This window comes from Orbicella faveolata, unplaced genomic scaffold, assembly GCF_042242905.1.
Source record: "Orbicella faveolata isolate gen_17 unplaced genomic scaffold, um_ofav_v1 contig_47, whole genome shotgun sequence".
Taxonomy (NCBI): Eukaryota; Metazoa; Cnidaria; class Anthozoa; order Scleractinia; family Merulinidae; genus Orbicella; species Orbicella faveolata.
In genome coordinates, this window is record NW_028301577.1 from 20,547,028 (window position 1) to 20,572,598 (window position 25,571).

At 40.3% G+C, this 25,571-nt stretch overlaps 2 protein-coding genes across 2 annotated transcripts; one reads left to right on the top strand and one right to left on the bottom strand.

Annotated features, from left to right (window-relative positions):
• Positions 1–587: 587 nt before the first annotated feature.
• On the bottom strand, positions 588–18,543 carry LOC110047646 (uncharacterized). The gene is made up of 24 exons (XM_020753399.2): positions 18,180–18,543; positions 16,632–16,684; positions 16,205–16,420; positions 15,365–15,447; positions 14,866–14,932; positions 14,466–14,502; positions 13,754–13,799; positions 12,963–13,020; positions 12,807–12,869; positions 12,529–12,630; positions 12,064–12,141; positions 11,274–11,367; positions 11,101–11,156; positions 10,319–10,364; positions 10,091–10,179; positions 9,347–9,438; positions 8,761–8,869; positions 8,258–8,291; positions 7,672–7,722; positions 7,419–7,572; positions 6,671–6,890; positions 5,604–5,720; positions 4,965–5,063; positions 588–4,219 (listed from the first exon to the last, which is right to left on the bottom strand). The coding sequence occupies exons 1-23, from the start codon at positions 18,271–18,273 to the stop codon at positions 4,968–4,970; spliced, it is 2,055 nt and encodes a 684-aa protein (XP_020609058.2). The 5' UTR covers positions 18,274–18,543; the 3' UTR covers positions 588–4,219; positions 4,965–4,967.
• Positions 18,544–20,262: 1,719 nt separating this feature from the next.
• Positions 20,263–25,419, top strand: LOC110047647 (uncharacterized). Its single transcript, XM_020753402.2, has 6 exons — positions 20,263–20,421; positions 21,180–21,236; positions 21,794–21,926; positions 22,315–22,543; positions 22,867–23,005; positions 24,340–25,419. The coding sequence occupies exons 2-6, from the start codon at positions 21,194–21,196 to the stop codon at positions 24,999–25,001; spliced, it is 1,206 nt and encodes a 401-aa protein (XP_020609061.2). The 5' UTR covers positions 20,263–20,421; positions 21,180–21,193; the 3' UTR covers positions 25,002–25,419.
• Positions 25,420–25,571: the final 152 nt, after the last annotated feature.

Genomic DNA, 25,571 nt, shown 5'->3' on the forward strand with positions numbered 1-25,571 from the left:
ACAACCAAGTTAAAGAAAATCCTTCTTTAATTGAAGTAAATGGAGACTGCAACTTTGTCACAATTTCCTCTCACTTTTAATTATCACGTTAACTTATATTGCTTGGAAAACTCCGAGAATAAAGAAAACGTTACGAGCACGCTTGAACACCGAGGACCCAGCCATAAGAATCTTGATTTTCTTTATTTTCTTTACCATTTAATTTTATTCCGTTCATAACAAATTAGCGATTAACGAGACCACTTTAAGGCCCCGACCACACTTCGCCGGGGGAATTTGAAAACGCAGTTTTATTTCTACGGTTAGGCCTACCGTCCACACTAATCCGCCACGGAAACAGGACTTTTCAAAAACGGACGGAAAACACTTTTAAAGCGGAGTTTTTCGAAAACGATAACATCGCGATAATCGTGTGATTTACCTGCCCGAGTTTTCCTCAAACACAAATCCAAAATGACCGGTGATCGTTGCGTTTTCAATTTTCTCCAGCGTACTGTGGACGGAAAACTTTTGACGCGTTTTCAGAGTGAAAACGCCGTTTTCAAAATTCTCCGGCGTAGTGTGGACAAAGCAATATTCAACACAACTTTCAGAATTCTCACAGTTTATTATCCATTTTCTCCCATTCAATTTCACTCGTTCAGATCACAGGATTCTGAATTAAATAAATCAATTGTTCATACACAAGTCTACATTCACATCATTTAAATACTATCTATTAAATATGAAGATCTACCTACAATCATTTGTACCTAGTAAAAACCCTATATGAAAATAAAAAGATGAAATGATCATGGAAACTAACTACAGAATAAAATGCTTCAATATTACAGTGGAGGGAATTGTAAGTAATCTAGAATGATCCACGATGGGTTTTTGATTAAATATTGGCAGAGATGAAAGACATTTTATGGGGAATTTAAAGTGACGAAATGGTTCTTTCATTGAATTGGCTTCATGCGCTTAAAATTCGTGCGAATACGGATTTAAAGGGTTTGGACGGCGGAGGCGTAGATTACAGTGACGAATCGAGAAAAAAACGGCGTCTTGTCAGCAGTTTTTCGCAAGAGAGACTTCCCGTCCCCTCTAACCAACTATAGAGACAGTTTGGATTTTTTACACTGGAGTGTTCACCACAACCTTCAGCCAACACAGAATAAAGAGAAAAAACATCAGGCGGTATTCCGGCGTGAAAGTACAGCTTACTTTTTCAAATCAACGCATTTGCCTTCGTTTAAGAAAAATATATGGCCGCTTACTGAAATCATACATTTTAACTTTGAGGAGCTTAAAGAACACCTTAGTTTTCTGCTGTTCTTAGGCAAGATAAAGAATAAAATGTCAAACCAACGAAGAACTTAAATAAAGGAGCTACGTCACTGTTTGCGCATTTTAAAAAGTCTAGCTTAAATTTTTCAAGTTCGTCGTTTGTAATCCGTGTCAATCTTCAGCATCCTTAACCATCCTTGTTCCTTTATAGTTTAATACTGTCTCTGTTATCTCTTTTGTGTTTCTCAAACTTAGTTAAGTATTATTTTCAGGTTTCCTTCAATTTAGGGACCGTTCATTTTTTATAAGGTGGGGGGGGCTGGTGGGATTTGGGGGGGGGGGCCATGCGAAAAAAAATGGCTTTCGAGGGGGGGCCATCCCAAAAAAATAAGGGAAAAAGGGGGGGGTCACGTGAAATATTTTAGTAAAACTTTAAAATGGCATAATGTTTGAATATCAAAAAAATTGCTATAGAATAAACATAGAAGGCAGGATACAAATTTATTACAAACTTTCCTTCTGCTTTAAAAAAACGTTTGGCGACAAAAAGCATTTGTAGCTACTGAAAAGAAGTATTTAACACTGTTATTTTCGAATGCAACTTTCACTGGCACTCATCTTCATCTCTGCTGTCGTCGAGTTCTTCGTCGTCGCTTGTGCTGCTATGGGAGTCTCTTTCACCAATGCTGCAAGAAGCAGCAATGCTTTCCGTCAGAGTGTACTCTTCAGGGTACATGAAGGTGTAAACATAATCTCTGACTTCCCGCTCAAGGCTGGTGGTGATTCTGCTTCTTGCAGCATTGGTGAAATAATTCCCTTCCAAGAGCTGTGCTATGTATGGCCCATCTCTTCTAAACATCGACGTGGCAACATCCTCAACTTTAAGACACTCTTCCGGGACGGCCGTTCTAGGAGGGTACACAAGGCATTGTGGAAGATCTTTTCCTAGCGGGTTTCCAACACAGATTCCATAAACTCGTTGGACGTTGTTTTCAGTCCGCTTCCTCTTTCTTTCATTTGACTTTCTGCGGTTTTCTTTTTTCCTTCTCCTTTTGTTGATGTGCTGTTTGAGAATGCCTTTGAATATGCTGTTATAATTGCTCTTCTTATTTTCTAGTGCTTCCATGTCTTACGTGACCTTCGTCAACTTAGCTTCTGTACATTTCATCTGTTTTACATTAAAACTGTGGGCAAATTCTTCGCCCTGCTTTAAAGCAAGCCCATTGGACTGAAAGAGTGTGGAATCGTGTTCCTTAACATCTTTCAATATGACATTCAACTTTTCCACCATTGCTCTGTGCTCTTTGATGGGCTTCAACTGGTACCCTTGCATGGAAAACTCACTCGCCCTTTCTGAACAGCCATCCGCACCTAGAAAAATTGCTTCTTTTGCTTGTAAGATGTCAAACTGCCTGGATCGTTCAGCTGTAAACCTTTTCTTAAACGACTCGTCGCTTTCGCCATTATTGCGCATTTTGGAATGAGCCTCTTTCATGATGCTCATGTAGTAATGCGCTCTTTCCCCGATTGGATTAACAATATAAAGAAGAAAGAGCATGGAAGTGGCAGGCTGGTTTTATCTGACCCAGAGAGCGTTGCTCTATTTGCAGATAAGTTTATTGTCAAATCGAAGTTTGTGGTGGATTATCTTCAGCATCTTGAAGTGCTGGAATTTAAAAGGAAAAAGAGAGCAGAAGAAAAGGTAAAGTTAAGTAGGGAGGAGGATTATCCTTGGACTGAGTTGTGCGAAGATCTAACCAAGCTTAAAAGCTACGTGTTCCAGAACTAAACAAGTACTCACACCACCACGGGCTGAAGCAGCATTTGAAAAGCAGCAAGAGTGAGAAAGTAAAGGCAATTGTAAGACATTCATGCTTGCAGCAGAAGAGTCCTCTCAGAGCTGGCCAACCAACACTGAGAAATGCCAGGACATTGACACAAAATGACAACAGGGCAAGTGCTGACAGCAGTGAAACGGATGAAAGTGACAATGATGAGTATGACAGTGATGCCATTGACTCTGGGGGAGAAGATGACTCAAGTGACGTCATTCTTGCATTCATCAATTCAGATGAGGAAGATGCCAATGAGAGGCCAAATGCCACACGCTCAGGGCGAGCCATAACTAGGAGATCCGAAATTGACTTCTCTTTCTTTTGATTTGTTTTTTAAACAACAGCTCTCTTTTGTATAGAGATTGTAAATATTGTCTTCATAGTGAGCACGATAACGTGAAGTAGGGGGATAATAGAGAAATATTTAAAAAGTTGAAATCTAAATATTGTTTGTTCAATTTTTTTTTTTGGGGGGGGGGGTCAGCCCAAAAAATGACCGCTATAAGGGGGGGTCATGTCAAAAAATTGGTAAGCTGAGGGGGGGTCATGCGATTTTTAAATGGTGGTTCCCAAATCCCACCAGCCCCCCCTCCCTCATAAAAAATGAACGGTCCCTTAAATGTAATTTTGTATGTTTACAAAATAACTCCAAATAACGTGACTGAGCTCCTTTTAATTTACGCGTGAGGAAGTGAATTTAAAGGAATGGATTTTTACGAGATGCGTCGTAAACTCAAAAATAAAATAGGGTTGGTCTCTATCCAACATTTTCTATGTACGGATTAAAACACAAGCGTTACTCAAGCTAAGCTATCTATTTAAAAACAATATTTATATTCACTGGGATAATTGTTTGCAGCCATCTTGAATCGAGCAGTATCGACTCCTGACCAAGCACTCGGGTTTCCGACAATCATACGAATTTGTTACGAAGGTGCCCGAGAACACTCGGGAAAACAATGGAAAGCGTGATTCAAGATGGCAGTAAGTCAAGTCAACCAATAATATCGATGTTAACATGTCTTTTCACAAACTTGGCACATAGCATGGGATAAATGGTGCTGTGTCACACGCTGGACTCTGCAATGATCAGTTGAACGTCGTGACGACTCTTCCTACGAAAATTAATGAAAATTTTGTTACACATGCTTAAATAAGCGAAAAAACGTTTGATACCGGGTTTTGTTGGTGATCGACGGAACATTTTTAATTTTGTGTATTACCGGACACGTCCGAATCCGCCGAAAGAAGAATTTGTTTTCAGATACCAATATAGGCATGCAATGCGTGCAAAAGCTAAACCTACATTGTGGAGAGTTTGTGCACTTTTTGGTGCCAAACTCGTTCATGGCCCTATTCTCCCTGAGGAGAGATAGCCAAACTCGTTCAAGACTAAGTCTTGTTTTGTTCTTTCATTAAGTGGACAATTTTTTTCGTCAAGCTCTTTGGCCCCCTTCTTCCTTTTCATTCAAATTTTAAGATTTTTTAAGGATCCAACTTATACTTTCCACGGATCTTCAAGACCATAAATTTTCATTTTCAAACTATAGGACTTTCAAGATGCGTGCTAAATGTGACACTGTAACATAGCCCTCTTCGCATACCATTGAATAATGATCTTACATATAGCCAGATTATTTGTTAGACAACACTTTTGCCGCTTTTGCCGCTTTTGCCGCTTTTGGTTGACCGCTGTGGTTTGTGTAATGTTTTCTAGCAAACTCCTTGCGTAGTAGGTTCCACTCAAGGTCTGGTCACATCATGACAACAGGAATCTCAGCCAGCAACGTCTATTATGCAATTTAAAGTTCACCACACAGGGCGCACTACAGAATTAGAATGGAAATAACTCACACGTACTTTTCATTCGGCGGACGTATGAAGGGGACGTGATTGTAGAGGACTTGCCAGATGTCTTTGTGGCGGTGTGTACTGGTCACTTGTAGGAACTGTAGAGTCCTACACAAAAACGGAAACAGAAACAGGTCGGTTACATTAAAGATTCGTTGACTCATCGCCACAGAGCCAACCCGGGACTCCGGTCGTTTGAATCATCCACGGGCAATTATAAAATCCACCCCGAGTATAACGAACATGAAATTTCTCCCTAAATATCAATACGTCATGGAGAAGACATGTATCGAGAAAAACAAAAATCATCATTTACTTGCCCCCAGGCAGCACCCAAAGTCTATCGTTCAGGCGACTAACTTACTCATGCTCTAAGGATGTCCTCTCTAGTTATCATTCTTTTATGCTACATGTTTTGTGGCATAAGGACTAAATAATTAGAAAGAAGATTACAAAGGAAGATAGTAATTACTGGTTGAAGCATTAAAGAGAACGGTCTGGAGTTACTATAAATGTTACTGTTATCGTTGCGGTATTCACGCTGTGACTATTATAACACGAATGCACGAGTCTTAACAAAAGACCGACAGAAAAATAATGCAAGGAACGTTTTTTTCTGAGGTGGTATGGCGTGACACGATAGCTAACCTGCTTAGGACTTCCGGTCAGAGAGAAGGTGGAAGATTGTTCGAGGTTTTGAACCATTTGACGAGACTCCGCCAGCAGACGATGAAGTTTACTGGTCGGTGAACTGTCCCCCTCCGCCTGGGGTAAGAACGAAAAAGAGGAGAAAGAAAAGACGAGTTCACTTAACTTTCCAAGGGGCAGGGCAGCCCTGTCACGCAAGTTATCGGAACTTGTGTTAGTGTATTATGAGTCCTATCTATAGTATTATGTTGGTGAGTCACGTTAGTAGTTATGTGTAACATATAAAACTTTTCAAATCCTGACTTCTCTTTAACATGTTAAGTGACATACATCCAAACAGGTAACGAGAATAAGTTGGAGTACAGTTGAACCTCCTGTAAGCGGCCACCCAATATGTCAAGCCTAGGTGGTCGCTTACGAGAGCTTAGACCATACTGGGTCAAAATTTAGCCTCATTAGCATATGGTAACTAAAGAGACTTACTCCATGTTTTAAATGCTTTATTCCTGTGAAAAGTAAATTTCGAGAAAAATGCGGTACTTCCCATTGTGAAATTTCCGTCTCTTGTACTACCCAGGAATGTGATAACGTTACAACACCTTATTATCTTATTATCGCGGTCGCTCACGAGAGGTGGTCACTTACAAGAGGTTCCAAATATAGCAATTTGACTTGGAAACTTTTGTTATTTTGGAAAACTGGTCGTTGAAGATAGGTCCAGTTGCAACCACCCACAGCGTTTTACCCTCCCTAATGAAGTAAAGTTCGAACGTTGCAAAATCTGCTAGTTGCCATTAGCGACCTGCCATGCTGCTGCTGAGCAACTCCTCTGACCAAAATCGCGGATTCAGTCAATACACAGAGCCGGGAATACGACCGCAAGAAAAGAGAGCTGTTTCACACTGGTGTCTCATTGTGAAAATTTCATTCTATCTGAATAAGTCAAGATAAGTTTCCGAGCTGTAAAAAACAACCGTTTTTTATCGCTTGTTTCATTTTGCGGCAAAAACGCCAGTATTTCTACGTCCAACCGTTGAAACCTTCTAAATCTGTCACGCAACACTCACCTTAGGCGGTGACGACTTCGTCACAGACATACCAGCTGAATAAGGAGAAAACGCATCCCCAGGCCTTGACGTTGTCGCGGAATTCAACTCCACAGGCCTACCAGCCGAGAAAGGTAAAAAGCTAGTGTGGTCCTCTGTCCTGGCGCTCGTGATTGACATGTTGCCTATCGGTGGGTACATGTCGGTTCGTGTGTTGGGAGTGCTGAAGTAAGATGGATTTCTGAAGGACAACAAGGTAAAACCTGTTTAAGTCTAGTCTAAAAGCAAACTCTCCCAGAATAGGTGGTTGGGAGGGGGGAGCTCTCCTTCCCTCTACTCTACACTCCCGTTTCTCCAAGGACTGCTAAGTGAGCTTGTTCGCGAGCTAGTTAAACTCAAAGGAACTTAGTCTCACTAGACTTGGTTTGCTGTCCACCTCAATCATTCCCAATGTAAGCCATCCTTGCTTATTAGACGTGTTTAACATATATTTCTACCGTACTAAACTAATTTATCTATTGAAAGATGATAATGTACCATCTCACTTTGTCGGGACATTTCCTATAAATTTTCCTAGCGAACGAAGAAGATACTGATACTCGCCTAGACCAAACAAAGCCTAAACGATGACTTTCTTCTAGTTTTCAAGTTTCTGAATATACAGTCAAAACAACTGCAGATGACAGGTGCCAGTCAAGACGATTTAGCCCGAAAAAACAGTATTAAATATTCCCTGCGGTAAATCGTAAATTGCAAAACTTTATTTCACCTTGGTGGCAAGAACGTTTCTACATTGGAGCTTGCGAAGCCTCTGTCTGAAGTCATTGCGGACTGCAATGGATCGTGAGATAGGTTGTCAAAGTCATCAGTCAAGTCACTTCCGGCTGTGGCGTGCATGGAAAGGGCGGACACTCCACCACCTCCTGAAATGACGTAGTAGGGATGCCCCTTATTAGCCAAGCAAAGCAATCACAGGCAACAGACAACGCAAAATTTGTAGCAAAACTTGTTCGTTTTCTTACCGGGAATATAGGCAGACAGATCGCCATCAACTCCCTTAGAAACTATCGGACCTACAAGGGAAAAAAAAACAGTGCAGTAGTTACTCACAGTCATCAGAACCGTTCCACTTCCAGGTTAGTATAGCCTACGAACACAGACGTATTTCCGAATGTCACTTGTCTTCGGCAGGAGACAAGCGATAGCCGGAAATACGTAAGCGTTCCTAGGCTAAGCTTAGTAGAGATACATGTAACAGTAAGTTTTGACAACTTTCAGTCGGAATTCCAAACCTGTCAGAGCCAACGATTGCATGTGTAACAACTTAGTTTGCAGTTAACCAAACAAACAGAACGCCTAAAGAAATCCTTATTGCATTTTTCACAAACAATGCAAGTCAAAGAGCTGACATCAAATTTCACTCTTGTGCACAGTAGGAGAAAATTGAAGTCTGTCACAGGCTACTGAAAAGGTCTGTTGCTAAATTTGTCATTCTGAAATAATCTCTCTATCAGCAAAGACCATTTCACCCTTTTTCGCGTGTAATGCTTTTCACCGCATTATTTTTCCAGGACCAATGCCGCCACAAAAAATGAAAAATCAACATACCGTCATAATCCATTGATCTGGTTGATGCTTCGTCCTAGGAAAGTATAAAGATTTCTACAAGTCAAGATTTGCACACTTACTGGGGTAGCCCAAGTACACAGGTGGGTCTTTCCCGCGCTTATGACGTAGTTCTACAAAAATCTGGGATTTCTGATCAGTTGTTTATCGCGTTTGAAATTTCGCGCCAAAGTCGGCTGTGTGCTTGAAAAAGCCCGCCTTGTTACCACATCAAAACGTGGTCACTTTCTTTTGTTGCCAAGGAAAGCCAAGTCAAATAGGATTTAAATAGTGATTCAACTTTATTATAAGGAGAACTGAATTCGAGTATGAGCTGTTTTGAACTCTCAAAGAGAAACTGATTATTAAAAAAAATGTTTAATCTCTCCGCAGAGGTTCCCGAGAGAATCACCGCGCGCATTGTATTTCCCTTTTCTGTCTCTCGACACTCGCTTGTACGAGCCAAAAACAGACGCCTCTGTGGAGAAGAGATTTTGGATACTCACCTGGCTGTCGAAGTAATCGCCGTTGAGATTGTAACTTGTCGCATCGTAAAAGCTGTTGATAGCTTTCTTCTCCTCATCTGGAGGATTAGACTCCACCTCTGAGATTTTACTGCACAAAAAAAGTGAATTGAATTTAGCAAATAAATGAAATATTGTTACCAGCTTGTGCTTTCCTTAGCTTACCATGTTCAGTTCTTGCACCAGAGACAGGAGAACTTAACAATTGAAATTTACAAACAAACTTTTTATAGCTTTGTTTATCTCCACCTGAAAACTAAAGTCACAGTGGCTGAAAATGTCCAGGAGCAAAATCTTACTCGTTTGTCTTTTTTTTTCTCCTTTTCAGAACTTACTGCTATTTCCTGAACGCAAATTAGCCATTTCCACTTTATCGCAAAACTTGGATCGTACTTGAAAGTTTGCATCTCTGTTACATTATCAATGCTAATCGTGATTGACGTCTTCACACGGACCCAGTTTCATTACAAGGAACTTGAAGAAATACAGACGGCCACACTGAACAGAAATTAAAACAAAAAAAAAACTTTTCACTAACAAAACAATTCGATGGAAAACTACAACTTACTCAGGCTCCGTGACATGTTTGGATAACATATCATGAGAACTTTGTAACTGGAGCTGCATGTAGGAAATGTCGCGTTGTTGTCGTTCACAGATCTGCCAAGAGAAATTCAACATTAAGACAATGCGTTGCTACAAATGGTGTTTTATTATATTAGCTTGGTCCAGGCCTATCACACTGGAAGGGAAGTGGAAAAAAGAAAATGTCAGGACGATCATTCTCCCTCCCCTATAAAACGGACATGGGAGCTCGCCGTACCTTTTAGGGGTTAAAAACGCGGTTTTGTTACCTCGTGGGGTTTTCAGCCTCAAAACGTCCACAGCAGGAGCTTTTGCGGAACTTTTTAGGGTATCGAGCCGAAGAAAATATGACACGAGATAATTTGTTGTTTTATAATTGATACCTCTTTAAGCCCCGGCCAAACGATCACAACATGTCAACGCAACATATTGCGCCCAACAATGTTGCAGTATGTTGCGATCGTTTGGCCGGGGCTAAGGGGTGAAAAACATTTCAAGCCATACGTACAAAACAGGATGTTGGTATCTTAAAAAATTTCCGAGAAGCACCCTCATCCGAGTTCCCCCGGACGACCTGGCAACGTCCTTGCCTTTCCACTTTTTGCGCGCGAATATTATGAGCACTATCTTCATTACACTTCATTTTATAACAACCTTTCTTATAAGGAAGGAAGAATGTCGAGACTATAATACTTTGGGAAAGATCACTGTGCATGTATGTACATACCTGTCGAAGGTTTTGAAGCTCTGAATCTGTTCTTTCTTGTTTTGACTTTTGTAAATCAAGTAGCTGATCTTTCCTCTTTTCTCTCTCACCTCAAGAAGAACAAATATGTAATGCTATTATAAAAAAAACTGCAATAAATCAACTTTTGGCATTGTGTTTCCGATTCAATCCGTTATAACATAACTGAAAAGATCTTATGACTTTTAAGATAGGAATTTCTCTTCTTACCTGATAAAAAGAGCTCTTTTTGCAAGACTAAAATCTCCTGTTTTGTCTGAAATGAGGTAAGGAAAACCAAACATTACATTCACGTTTGATACTTTGACATTTTAGATTTTGAAGGCTTTAGACTAGAATCCGAAAGCTTACGTTTTAAAACTCTTAACCAGAGTACGTTTTTACTCAAGGTGTCTGATACAGTCATTAAAATAAGAAAATGATGTGATGGTAAACTTTCATTCGTTTAGTAAACTAAATCAGTCTGCTCCGGCCTCCTTCTTATCTTCAAGTGCTTTGTTTAATAATCCCCTACAATCCGCCTTGTGTGTGTGCCAAACAGCCTAGGTCGAGTTGTTTGAAAGCCGGTTAACGCTAACCCAGGATTAACATTTACCAAGTATTGTTTTTTGTTGTATAAATTTTTTCACTGCATATATTTTGCGTAGTTTGAGATTATTTAAAACTCAAAACTGAAGGACAAACAATATAAACAAAAAATCTCACCGAAAAGTCACAAAAATAGTGACATCAAAACTCCCGCTTATCCTCGTTAGCTTGAAAAACCTGGCCCTGGGGCCCGTTTCTCGAAAGCCCCAGAAACCTTTCGGGCCCAGAAAGCCATAGCAAAATCATATTAAGAATATGTGAATAAAACAGCTCTGTAATCGTAAGGTTCTAGATTTTGCTATGGCTTTACGGGCCCGAAAAGTTTCCGGGGCTTTCGAGAAACGGGCCCCTGAATTGAAAGAATTATTTCGTTCAGTTCTGACGGTTAGTTATGAGAATTTTACCTTTGCTAATTCCGCTTGAACCTCGTCTGCATCACTAAACTGTTTACTAATATCACCTGAACGAAAACACAAAGAAACAACAAAACTGTCAAGTACAACGTGTATGCACATTTTTTTTTTTAAAAATCCAAATTTTCAAACTGCCAAAAAAAAAGCTGTCCAGTTAAAAGTACCTCTAAGTTTTTCTACTTCATGTTTATTCGCTGTCGCCTGGTCTCTCCACTGGTCTCTTTCTGTCCTCAATGAGCTTTCAGTTTTTCTTAATTCCTGCAGAAAAAGAGTTGTCAATAGACCGTATTTCTCTGTCACCGGTTACCTTTTAACATATTACTTACTCAAAACCATGTAGTTTCTTGTACTGAAAATTTGTATCCTTATTTGCAATCTGTAAAAATGTTTGGTCATGCAGTTGAAGTGACTTGTTGTTGTTGTTGACTTGGTGGTAATGGTTTATGAACTCTAACAAACTAGTTTCTAGAACAGGCGGGGTAGTGGGACATTGCACAAAGTGCCATAAACGAGCATGAATAAAATGAAGATGCGACCAGCACAGTTGTAATTGCAATTCAAGCAATTGCAAATAAAGCCCGGAAAAATAGTTCAGAGCTTCAACGAGATTTGAACCTGTGGCCTACGTGAGCATGACACACGCAGGGGAGTGTGGAACGTGAACTAAGCATGTAGAATGATCTTCTTTCCCCTTTCCTACCCTACATGTACATACATGCAGAATCTGAATCCAAGTGGACAAAGGGAGAGTTCAGGCACACGCCAGAATGCACGCAATCAGCTGCAGGTCAATCCATGACCAATCGAAATGCCATAGTCATGCAATAATGGCATATGAAATTTTAAACATCAATCTTGCAGAGAACTTTCATAAAATTAACACAATCAATGTACAGTTTTATTTCTTGAGTATGTAGGTTTGTTTACTTCATTGTACAAATTACTGGCACTTACCTGACACAGGCCTTCAAGTCGTTTTATCTTTTGCTGTAATTCCCCTAAGCTTACATTTGCTTCCATGATGTCGTTATCCTTAAAAGACACAAAAGAAAAGTCTACATTATTTTCAAGAATAAAAAAAAAAATGCTTATATAGTTTGATCCAGTATTGCTGTGTTCTACAAGCTTGCTCTTTGGGCAAGGTGAAACTACAGTGGCGGTCCAGAACTTGAACCAGGGTGGGGGGGGGAGGGGGGGGGGGGGAGGGGAGTGTTTTGCTTGCCCTGCTGGCTTTTCGTCCTTCTGTGATTTCTTCTTTTTTTACCCAAAATAAGGGGGGCTGGGTCCCCCAGGCCTTCCCCTAGATGTGCCACTGAACTATAATAAACTTTTCAGTGCAAGTACATAAACATGATCAAGTTCTTTGATATGATGACAAGGCCACACCTTAGGAAAAATAGCACATACTTTGTAACATACCTTAAGTTTAAGTTTTGTTAAAAGTTCCTGCTCTCTGGCTTGAAGCTGTCCTATTGTGTTTGATAACTCTCTCATGGATGACGTTAAAGCACTATTCTTCTCCTAAGAATAACAGGAATCAATAACATTGCATCTGTTGGCAACGACTATAAAGGTAAATCATACAAGTACAGAAAGGATTGTTCAAAGCAAATATTGAGAGCCTCTGAAAACTCAAATGACCCAGGCCAAATCATTATTCTTTAAGAACTACATACAAGAATAAACAGAAAACTTACTTCAAGTTCCTGCACTTGGTGAAGTGAAGTATTTGCATGCTCAGAAACTTGTTGAAGTTGGAGCTATAGACAAAAAGAGAATGGCAAATTGGTTTAAATCTATAATATTGTACTTTATGACTGAGAGCAAAATCTGCTCTATCCTCAGTTCTATACCTGAGTATCTTCCAGTTCTTTGCCTTTGTTCTTTTCTTCTGTTTCTGAAGCCTTTAGCCTTAAGACAGAGTTAGCTTCACATCAGTAACATACATGTATGCGGTAGTTACATAGTCATGCTATGATGTACATGTAAATGTAGCTGTGATACAAATTTACATCAGGGAATTTCAAGGTCAGAGGTCAAACTTACACAATCATGTAATATCAACTACATGTAAATATTCAATATTACTGTGCCAGGGGTCCACAGTACAACTGTACATGCACATTATGTAACTCATTAAACTGATATATAGCAGCACAGTTTTCAGCGGAAAGACAACGAGCAAGCCTCGAGAAGTAAATAGACCAATTAAGCCCTAGCAGTCCTTTTTTGTCCTGAATTTCTGTTTATGCCACATACTAATAAGAAAGTTATGTAATCAGTAAACCAGTCCTTTTAGGGTCAAGTTTAGTAACATTGTAATTTTTAGCAAATGAGTGAAAATCATACACTGCTGTTGCCCGGAAATTAAACATGGTGGCCTCTTCAAGTGAAATAACTGTTGTGACATGCTTTTGTAGCTAAACTGGGAGAGGACTAACATATAAATGTCAAACACCTAACCTGAAACTGCTGTTCGCCATTTGCCATTAATGTGAAAACCCTGGTGTTAAATGCCTCTATTCACAACAGAATTAAATGTTGACTCTGATATATAAACTGTAGGACACACTTTGAAACTACCAACTACACTGAATGTAAAAATATGTAATGATTACATTATGAGTATAATAATAAAAATTACCTTGCTTGCATTCCTTTCAATTGTTCATTTCTACTTTTAAGTTCACCTGTTGTAAAAAAGTATATCATGAATCAAATTTTGCTCTTGAAATAAGTACTGTAAAAAAACCTTCACAAAAAAGCCACATGTTGGACTGCTCTAACCAGTGTTAATGTGCTTATCAGGGCTGTCATTAAGGGCCGTAACCCTTAACACCTGTTAATGCTGAGTATGCTGGAATTTCCCTTCATGGTATGGGTGAAATTGCCTGTTGTTGATAGAATTCATCCACAAAGTAACAAGTTTGCTACAGGTGTGCAGAACAAGGGTATAGGAGACTCAAAAGTTAATGACAGCCCTGCTTATTAAACCAGGCAATTTTAGGCCACCAGCTCTGGAACAAAAAGGTCACACAGCATTTTTGCAAGTTTCCTGTTGCAGGACAGTTCATTTGTCAACTTATTGTCACTCCTGGCGAGAGAGAGGTGCTGTGTTCAAAATGTCTCGCTCCCTCAACCTCCCAACATAGATTACGGCATAATTTATCTCCTCAGAGCTTTATTATCTAGCTCTCTGCACGCACTGCAGGCCTATGATGCTCCCTCGTCATAGGCCTGCAGTGCATGCAGAGAGCTAGATAATAAAGCTCTGAGGAGATAATTATAATAGCATCTTCCACATACAGTACATGTATTTTAGGTATGTACTAGCCGTAAAAATAAGTCTCACTTACTTTCAAGCCTAGAGGATCTTTTCTCAAGAGCAAACACCTACACCAAAAGGAAATTTTAAAAGTCAGCCCAAATGTATATCAACAATTTATAGTCTGAGCACACAAACTGAATTAGAGGAGCTTAATTGATGTCTCATCTGTACTGGAAGTTAAATAGTAACTGATCTGCCTCTATTAGTATTAATTTTCTCAACTTCAATTAAAACAAACTTTCAATTGAAGTTGAGAAAATTAATACTAATAGAGGCAGATCAGTTATTATTTAACTTCCAGTACAGATGAGACATCAAGCTCCCCTAATTCAGAAAAAGCTTTTAAAAGTGCATACTTACAACATGAAGTACTAACCAGCGATAAAACTGTAACTTACAGTGTATGTAATATGTTTAATGCTACTCACCCTCTGCCTGTCCTCTTCCCATGCTACAATCTGTTTTTGATGGGCTTGTACCATATCATTTAATTCTCTATTTGAAATAGACAAATAGAGATTATTAACACATCATGCATAATTTATTTCACAAGGGGCTCAAAAAAAAACTTGGCATGAATTTCAGCTTGCCCTTGGGACAAACTGCTCTCAAATTTTGCTTGCCCTGGTTAAGTCTTGTTCAATGTAATGTAATATTAAAATTAAAGTTAAAGTTATTAAAAGTCTTAGTTTGCTCTTTTAATGATTTAGTTGACAGACATCTTGCCTGATCCTTTGCCCATTGTGCAAGTGAGAATGAAAGGCTTCTTGCCCAGAGGGAAAATTTACTTGTCCTGGACAACTGGATGGCACTATGTTCAGGCACTGTTCACATCATTATTTTATTCTTAATCTGTGATGGTTATTGTATGCTTATGAAAAAAGAGCAAGTCAGAATGGATAATAAACCAGTTCAGAGTATAATTACCTGTCTCTATCTTTGAGTTCTCCTATAAGTAACTGAAGTTCACGCCTTTGTCTTTGGATTGTATCACTGTCAACGTCAGAGAGCTGAAAACATATTACAAAATTAAATATGACTAAGCTCCAATTTCTGTTGTGACTACCTTGCACGAGATTATTCAGTCACATTTGTTGCTCTTCCTAGATGGGCCCTGTGAGTCTCGCACCTCTGTGGGTCAACTTAAACTCCGATCTTATGCTAGCCAGGGCTGTCAATAAGGACCGTAACCCACAATACCTGCTACAGCTGAGAATGCTTGATGGGCCCTTGATGTTACGGGTGAACTTGCCTGTTTAGTGATATAAATATCAATAAAATAACAAGTTTGTCACCAGTGTGGAGATCAAGACTACAGGTGACTCAGGACTTGATGACAGCCCTGCCAGCTCACATCTACATGTACATGTATGCATCAAATTGCTCAGGCCTACATTTGAGCTATTTTAGCCTTAAATAATAGCCACCTTCAATAATATGTGAACTCAGAAGTTAAAAATGTACATATTAGTAATGCTTGCATTTTTCACTTCCATCAATTATCAATTTGAAAACATTCAACGACCCTTGAAAAAGAAACAAACGAAATGGATTGAAATGAACCCATTGCAAGCCAAAAAAATGGCCTTTTGAACCCACTAAGTGAACATTTTGTTTCCTGGGAAAGCTGCTGGGATAATTGACAACAGCAAAAAATATTCCCCTATGAACATGCAGAGTTTGCACAGTATTGAAAGATGCAGCACCCTCCACAAATATTAATAAACCATTGACTTGCTCTGGGAAAATGTAAATCCATAAACCAACCTGTTTACTGGTAGGAGAGAGGGAGCTGTTGTGTAGTCTTGGACTTGTTGCTCTGTGTATACTAGGACTTACTGGTCGACGGACAGGACTTGTGCTACGCAATGGAGATTTACTCCGCTGGACACGGGATGGACTAACACCTGTCTGGTAGCTTGTGTTGCTTGTTCTGGGTTTGTAAATACTTGGTGATGTTGAAGAGAAAGATGAAGATATGGGCTGAAATTGCAAAAAGATAAAATTAATTGCATCTGTTCAGCAAAACGTGAATCAAAGCAGTTAGAGAGGTCTACTACATGTACGCCATGTCTTTGCCACACTGCAGGGAGCTGAAATATTTATCATGCTACCTGTGTTTAAAATAAATGTAAAGTTTGCTGTTGGTAACAAATCCTCTAAAATTACTCTATAAAAAGAAATAATTTCTCACCTTTGTTTTGGGCGTGCTGTGGAATAAATTACTTGAATCATATGAACTATGACCTATAATGTAGATGTGAAGGAAAACAAACATGTGTCAAAATTGCATGTACATGTAGCCCCTCTTAACAAACACAACACATACTCTACGAGACCAAATTAACTGACGTTGGGGCCAAAAAATTCCAGCTGCTCTTGAGATCTACAGAGATCCATTATCGATCATGTCTCAGATTGATAATGCAGCTGTGGCTATGCATTTCTCGACTGCCAACTGTTGAGTTGCTCTCATCTGGACCGCTGAAGGCAAGAGAAGCACGGCAGACTGAAGATTATGAGGAGAAGAACTGTTGAGGCCAACCAAAAAGACCTGGGCTGGACTACATGAAGTTAGAATGAGGTGGAACAGTATCCTCACAGGCACAAAGAGGATGATTGAGTGAGCAAGTGTGTGACAGGGCTCAAAAACACTTGAATTCTATATTGTTATGGGACAAACAGCCCACAAATTTTGCTTGCCCTGGGCAAGTCTCATATGTAAGTCACTTTGTTTTTTTATCTTGTTGGCAGATGACTTGCCTGGGCCCCTTGCCCATTGGGCAAGTGAAATGAAAAGTTACTTGCCCGGTAGAAAAATCTACTTGTCCTGGCTGACTAGAAGGCACTTTTTTCAAACCCTGAGTTACACTGTAATAGAGCAAAAACCCTGTGTGATCCTGGGAAACTGGGCTACAGTGCATTACCTTGCACTCAAGGAAAGCAAACAATAGTTCAAGATAGCAGAGGGTTCTATTTAGATACCTAAGAGGAGAGTGTAAATGGGTGAAAAAGTATTTAGAGCCAAAAGTGATGTGAAATCATGTTAATTGGGTTCAAGACAACGAGCTTCAACTGTATTTGGCAATCACAATACCGTAGATCATGATTATAATGTACAACACTGGCTTCAAAAAATATTTTGAAAAAGTAGCAGTAAATTCAACCATAGATGCTCAATGGCCAATATTTTTTGCTTCATAGAAATACTTGCACGTGCCATTAATTGTTCATTGATTTCAGTTTTAAACATAGATTATTACTTATTGGTGATGAAGTATGCCGGGTCATTTTCAAACCAATCTCAAGAGTTTAAGTTCCCGCGCGCAATTAGAAATTTTAACTTGTATCTGTAAAATTCACTTAAAATCAAACTTAAACCTAAAAATCCTTCAAAACTGCTATTGAAATTTGAAGTGACAAGTTCATTCAGTGTTCGCACTCTGGAATTGATGAAACAAACTGTTTTCGACCTCAATAGAATAAGCTTACTTTAGTTCTTGATTATTTTATATCCAGTGTCCTGTTTGGCAAACAGGTTAATTCACAGAGAACGTATTTATGTACAAATTATTAATGCACCTTTTGTTGAGGAGAGAAAGGTATTTAAGTTTAATTGAAATGTAATTTTTCACGATTGAAAATTAAAAGAAAGTTGAATTTGACGCTTGAGTAGAGTTCAACATGGACACCTGGAGTTCTATAATTATAAGCTAAACATAAACACAAGACGTCTACCTACCTTTTCCAAGGTCTACTGGGAGTTGAACTCGCTTTTTTCCAGCCATTTCGCCACTGTATCCTTTCACGGGAAGTGATCCACCAAATCGATCCATTGATCAACGAAAAACGTTCGATTTCAATCAAAATTCGGTTCGATCGAATCACTGATCGAACGCAGACGTCGTGATCGCACAAATGACAACAAACCCTCGCCTTGGTGTTGACTACGCGCCCCAAACCACTTCTCACTCTTCTCCAGATAAAAGATTTTTCCCTGATGATCTTTGAGTCCGAAACTTATCCTCGAGGAAAGTAGCTCAAAATAAATGTTAACCGAATTTCGTTACTACAGACGCTGAAGACAAAAGTTGCGCGCGTGAACGACGCTTGTCAATGCGCATGCGTTTGTTATTTTTGGCATGCCGCTGGCTGCTGGCTTTTAAAAGTCTGTTAGTTGTTCTGCATGGGAGCGAAAAACAAATATTCAGTCAGTTGGAAAATAAACAACGGAAAACGAGGGACGCCATTCTAAAGTGTTATCCTTTCAGAGGACAGGAGATTTTGACAATATCACAGGTGTCATTTGTACAATTCAGCAGGAGTGTGCAGCCAGTGCAGAGCCCCTGTGCAGGACAGGACATAAACCGTAGAAAGAGGGTCCCCCACGGTTTTTTTCCTTCGTTCGTCCCCAACCTGTGGAGGCGCGGTGGCCTCATGGTTAGTGAGCTCCCCTCCGGATCGAGTGGTCTGGGTTAGAGCCCTAGGGGCGTTTCTAGAAAGCCCCGGAAACTTTTCGGGTCCGCAAAGCAATTTTAAATTAATCTGTATCTAAAACAGAGGATGTATATTACACCTGAAACGTTCTGTATGAAGAGAACCTCTCTTCTTATTAAGAATACGTAAATAAAACAGTTCTCTAATCAGAAGGTTTGAGATTTCGCTACGGCTCTCCGGGTGCGAAAACTTTTCGGGACCTTCGAAAAACGGGCCGCTGGCCTGGGACATTGTGTTGTGTTCTTGGGCAAGACACTTTACTCTCGCCGTGCCGGCCTCTCTCCACCGCCTCCCAGGGGTATAAATGGGTGACGGCGAATTTAATGCTGGGGGTAACCCTGCGACGGACTAGCATCCCATCCAGGGAGGAGTAGAAATACTCCCTAGTTGCTTCATGCTACAGAAACCGGGATAAGCACCGGCCGGGCCTGATGGGTCACTTCGTGCACATACAGACTTGACCTGTTTTTTACCGTTCCCAAACTACCGACGAGAGCCTCCCCTGCTCGAACATGCTACGTCCTCTAAACTGCCCAAGGATGCCCTACCAGAGTTCGGTTAGTGGCGGAAAAAGCGCGCTTGTGTGAACAACAAGTGTTGAGAGGATAAAAGATTGATTGAAAAGAACAAAATTTACACAGTTTAAAAGCCCGAAAGGCCCTGAGGTCAAGATGGGACAATTTCGACTCCAACGTCGTTCGTTTCACGCAATTTGATGCAAGCGTGCACCATACTAACCAACAATGAGAAAATGTTATCAGAAAATAATAACAAAAAACAAAACAGAAAAATGACGGAAATATCAACTGGAACTAAGCAATAGCACGGGATCGGATAAAGAGACTTGCTCTCGACTCACGGTTCCTCACTCGAAAACTGATTGGCGTGATACGGGTTTCAGGGGCGAAATTGCCGAAGTTAATTTTTTGAGTTACTCCCTTCCAGTTAGCGTGAGTGGGAAACGTACTATTCAAATCGTTTCTTTTATTTATCTGTCTCTTCTTTTAATCCCACTTGCATGTTAAGGTAAGGATGACCTAATAACTCCCGCAATAGGTTGCAGTGCAGTTGCAGTGAAACAACCCTGCGCGAGCATCTATTTGTGGTACCAAGGGAAACACATCTATTAGCACATTTTCCACTGCCATACTGGAATTGCAGTTGAAAAGTCAAAGGACTGAAACTATCCGCGGGGCTAATAAATAAAAAAAAAGATACGCATAATTTGACCACCCACATGATTGACAGATTGTATTTTCGTAAGACACCGAGATTTTAATTCGCCGCAAAAAGTGTTGACACAGTCATCCAACTTATAATGCACAGGGTTAAAGCTTATTGCTGCTTCTGCAAATAGCGCCAGAGAATTTAAATAACTTAACTGATTAAGAACGAGAAAAAGTATTTATAAATTCCTTGGTAGGTAGTTGAATGCGACTAGATCGACGTCCGTTCAGTGTAAGGCAACGCCGGGCGAAACTTCCAGCGTAAGTATATCTTCGTATTTTGAATTTCTGTAGAGAAAATGGCCTTAAACGTTCTGTGAGCTCACGATAGGAGCAATTTCTTAGTTACTGTAATCATGTCCACAATGGAAGCAAACAGCAACTTCAGTATGCATGGAAATTTAATTCTCTTTAAAGAGTCCATGAGGAAAGATTTCAAGACTTACAAAAATAGACTTTTCTGTGGGCGACGTTTCTTTCTGTTCATTATACAAAGAACATTTCTCAGTGTTCACGAGTGTACGGCCCAGAGTAAATACTCGAAACTGTCGATCCAAACATACCTTAGGTTCATTTAACATCATTCACAGGATTCTTACAGTTATCCAATTTGCACTACTGAGAAATGCTTAGAACAGTCCTTCGCTAAGAGCTTGATAATCTGATAAGAGGCAAAACTCGTTGCAGTCGAGAACTGGTTTCAGAGTTGACAAGCTACTGCAAATTAGCTCTGTACATTAGCAGCCTCCACTTCCTACGAGACTCAAAGAGAGGTCCAGGCATACACGTCTTTCGCTTAATTCGTAGCTTAAACCAATGCGCGAAAAACATTCAAATAAATTAACATGATAAATATTCGAGAGGTCAATTCTCCTTACTGGCTAGCGCTGTTAAAAATTTCTTTTTACGTAAGTTCTGAGAAGTTGGAGATTCATCACCAAAATAAAAAGATGTTTTTTTTCGTGCTTTTCCCCTCTGAACTTGTTCATCTGCTAACGATGTTTTTTTTTTTCTGTAAGTTTGTAGGAAAAAGATGAAGACCAGTTTAATTTTACTTTTGGCAATAACTATAACAGGCAAGTAAAATAGTTATGATAACCCACTTTCTTAGACTGTGACAAGTCAACAAACTTGAAGACGGAAAAAAAGCTGAAGAATTGCGTATTTTAGGTTCACTCACGCCTTCTGTTCGCTCCATAAACTCACAAACTCACATACACAAACTCGCATACCCCCTCCTTACAAGCTTGTAAGGAAGGGGTATGTCAGTTCTTCATCAGTGATTTTTATTTATAGCTGTTGGGAACGTATATGCAAGGTTTGCGCACTGCCAAACACTCGCACTACAGCGAAGTGCATGGCGTATATATTCGGCTGCATAAACTTTATTTTTCCTCCTGATCATGACTAATACTTTCGAGAAAATTATGTCTCCTATAATAAACCGAGTGGCCGGGACTCGTATAGTGCAGTTTACATACAATCGTCGCATACCTCGAGGAGGATCCAGACATTACCACTCAAAATTAGCGCGACTGAGCACTCCGGAACTGCTTCTTAGCAAGCTCAATGTCCAAAATTTTCACATCTTCCCATCTTCACCTCTAAATTTGTTTTAACCCCTTGCCCACAGAAACGCTATCGCAAGCTTGCAAGGAAGGCTCAGTGATAGATGATCAACTTGGCCAGCGGCATGTGTGTCGTGGCGGGAAACTGATCGCTTGTCGCGTGAGGCGGGAATGGATCGGGATGCATCCCGGAGAGAGGTGAGTATAGTCTGTAGTCCAGTGTCAGCGTGAGCGCCCCTGTCAACCTCGTTACTAGGGCTTTTCCTTAGAGATTGGGAAATCCCTGGAAACGAGGTTGCGGCCTTCTTCCCTTCTCCATCTCACGGCTTTGACTTGCCCAACAATAAAATAAAACGCACTTCCTGTTAAATTGCAGAATAATTTGCGACAGACTGACCATCAGATTCTCTGTACCAGATGGCATCTTTTCATATATATTTCCCAAAATGCCCCTATCTTTTAAGTTTTTCCCATCCAGCTTCTGACCCAAACATGGCGATTTTTCGCGTGACTTCCCTTCCCCTTGTCACTTACGGATAAGAGCGCAGATTCATTTTCCACAATCCCTATTTCTCCTTTTCACCAGGTACCGTTTTATTCACACCCTGAAGATGGCATCTGAGCGACAAGATTACCAAAACCTTGTTAAAACACACACCAAGCAGTTCCGAAGCATTCATAACAAAAAGCAGTTCCTAGCGTGGCACCGCTGGTACCTCCTGAAGATGGAAAACATTCTGCGCGAAGTGGACCCAATTGTCACGGTGCCCTATTGGGACTGGAGTTTGTGGTCCGGTGAACCCTGGCTGAATGAGGTATTTCACTTCGGTTCACTTCTGTGACCCTGGCGGGATTTCAGTACCGTAACAGGTGGCATTTCGGTGGATGGGTTTCCCAATAGGTGCTGAACGAAGCTGCGATAAGAATTTAATAGGGCCTGGCTGCTCCCATAAATTTTCTCGCATCTTTGCCGCTGATCTCAGTTCGCGGCTCCGCGGCCGAAAGTGAAGTACTCTCAAGCGTAATCCCACGAGCTATTTTCCCGTTTTCTTTGTATGCTTCTTCCCACGTCTCAACTTTCCGAGGCTATTTTTGACATTCTTAAACCTCTCTGACGACGTCATTGGCTTTTTTTCAGATTATGAGCGTGTGGAGCGATGCACCATGGGGTTTTGGCGGTAACGGTGGTGGAAGAGACAATTGTGTGTACAGCGGACCTTTTAGGAAAGACCAGTGGTGGTTACCTGACGGTGGATGCCTTAAAAGAAAGTTTAACGGTAAAAATAACGATTAAAACTATATCCCAGAACTTTCGCAGCCGCTATTTGGTTTATATTGTCACGTGGAACGTTACGGAAAATCGTTGCGTGACCACGCGTGACAATGCAAACAATGATTGACTGGGCGAAGACAAATTTCTAAAGAACTGCTAGAAAAATTTAAGCGTCTTGATTGGTTGGAGATCAAACTTTCAATCTGCATGGGAACCTCTTGAACTGAAAGATGTTACTCTCTTCACAGCCGTCTTATATGTTTCTTTCATTAATGAGCTCGAAGGACGGCGCGAAAACGCCGACGCAAGGACCACGCCTAGCTGATCTTGTTTTGGTCGCGCTTTTGATAATTTTAAGAAGTAATAGTTGTGTGAACTGAATAAGATATACAAAAATACAAATTTTATTAGGTTTGAATAGACTGCACTGATTTAAACGCAATCTACACAGTGTAGTCTTTTATAAGTTATAGCGAGAAAAAGTGGTTAGATATTGAGAGAAAAAACGCGTTTGTGTGGCTAGAAACATATTTTCACGATGTAGTAGGAGGCGCGGTGACGTAATGGTTAGCGTACTGAACTGCAAATTGTACGTTCCGTAGTTCAGCACGCAGCAACAATCTGCTTCAACTTATTTACCCGCTTGAATTAAAAGTGCTCCGTCCTTGAGCAATTTTAAAAGTCTGATAATTAAGCATGCTTACTTGTATTTTCTTATTCCTTGGAAGTTTATAAAAATCTTTTATCGTATTTTAGCCTTTTAAATGTTCTTTAGGGTTTTAATAATTTTTTCGCTAATTTTAAATTTTTAAATTGTACTTAATTTTTAAATTTTATAACTTCTACATAGACTACATACATTGGAATACCGATTTTTCGAACCTCCAAGGGAAACGTAAATTATTGGTTCAAAAACTCGGATAGTTCAAGAAATCGACGGTAAAATTACAGTGTTCGACTGTGGAGAGGGAGACGACTTTTGGTTCAAGTTATCGCGAGGTTCGAAAAAATGAGGATTCGAGAAATCGGGATTACACTGTATCTTTATTTCATAGCTTCATTGCTGAATGCACTACCCTGATAAAATAAAGTTAGTTACCTTACCTCCGGGTACGAGCCCTGGTGGGGATCACTGCGTTATTTCCCAGGGCAAGACATCTTAACTTTCCCTGTTAGGCCCCTCTATATCCATCGAGGTCTGTAAATGGGTGCTGGGCGTTACCTTGCAATAAATGCAGAAACCAAGATAAGCTCCCGTGGTATGGGACACTTCGCTCTGAGGATAACTCACACGATAGGCACATTCTCTCTTTGATATGAACTCTTTTTATTCAAAAGGAAAACCACCAGATTGCATAGCAGTTCACAAATGCCTTCGCACCTCTTACAACAACTTCCCCGAATTTGAGAGGACACTCCGCGTCAACTTACACAACGACATGCACTGCAGAATTGGCGGGAATACTGGAACCATGTGCGGCATTTATTCAGCCAATGCCCCAGAGTTCCTTCTGCACCACGCCTTCACCGACAAAATCTGGACCGACTGGCAGAAGAAGGGTAGCCGCTACAAGAACGCTTACACTCAAGGCACCATCAAACTGTATGGAATATCCCCCCGGCTCAGGCCTCAGAACTTGTTGGATCAGTTCAAGCAGCCCGGAGGGGTTTGCGTGTTGTACGACGACCCTACTCATGAGAGCTACAAACTGTGTCATGACCAGCTGGCTAGTCTGAGCATAGCAGAGATTGATGCCATTCCCAGACGATCGTTCACTCGGCTGAGCAACCTAGAGTTTGATTTGTTCGTGGCGAACGAGAGGGAAAGGACCATGGCGAACAGAGAGATGCAGAAACTCGAACCCAGGCACGTCTTGTCCAAAAACACGAAGTTGAATTCGCAGGATAACAGATTGGGATTCAAAGTGGAAGATGTCAAAGAAGCAACAGAGAGAAAGAGGAAGAAGAGAGGAGAAATAATCAACAGCAAACAAAATTAATCAACGTGGTTACAGCACAGCAATGACTCGCAGTGAACGGGAGTTAACATAACAAAAACGTCCATTTGAACAGTTCTTAACTGACTGTCGAGCATAACTCTGTGTTTCCTTTGGTTTTTTGTTTGCCGAGATCTGTGATTGGTTGAAAGGACGTCATGTAAATTGTTCTAATTAATCACCATTAAACACTAGGCTTTTCTCAACCAAACAGGAGCAAAATAAAACAATTGCGGCTTGACTTAGCTGGTTGAACCTTTTTTGCCTCTTCAGTTCTGATTAATAAATTACACTCTTTCTGTATTGTGACTGGCTAGTGGAAATACAACATCATTCAAAAACATGTTCATATGTTGTTGTGATCAAAGCGCTTAGCTACACCTAGCTAATAAACAGGCATGCACTTAGACTGCCGCATAAACTTGTTATGACAGTCATTTCAAAACAGTTCTGTAAGAAGTATAGTCAAATTGTTCTACTCATTTAACCCCCGGTAACTTTTAGATGTAACTGAAGGAGGTTGTTGCTGTTGTTGTCAAGTTTGTTATGATGCTTAGAAGCTCATAGGTATTA

Coding starts and splice junctions, on each gene's coding strand:
- LOC110047646 (XM_020753399.2), bottom strand. CDS start 18,273: ATGGATCGATTTGGTGGATCACTTCCCGTGAAAGGATACAGTGGCGAA. Junction 10,180..10,318: donor AAAAGAGCTCTTTTTATCAG/GTAAGAAGAGAA, acceptor GTTCTTCTTGAG/GTGAGAGAGAAAAGAGGAAA. Junction 8,292..8,760: donor GCGATTACTTCGACAGCCAG/GTGAGTATCCAA, acceptor ATACTTTCCTAG/GACGAAGCATCAACCAGATC.
- LOC110047647 (XM_020753402.2), top strand. CDS start 21,194: ATGAAGACCAGTTTAATTTTACTTTTGGCAATAACTATAACAG. Junction 21,927..22,314: donor GGGATGCATCCCGGAGAGAG/GTGAGTATAGTC, acceptor CCTTTTCACCAG/GTACCGTTTTATTCACACCC. Junction 23,006..24,339: donor CCTTAAAAGAAAGTTTAACG/GTAAAAATAACG, acceptor TTTATTCAAAAG/GAAAACCACCAGATTGCATA.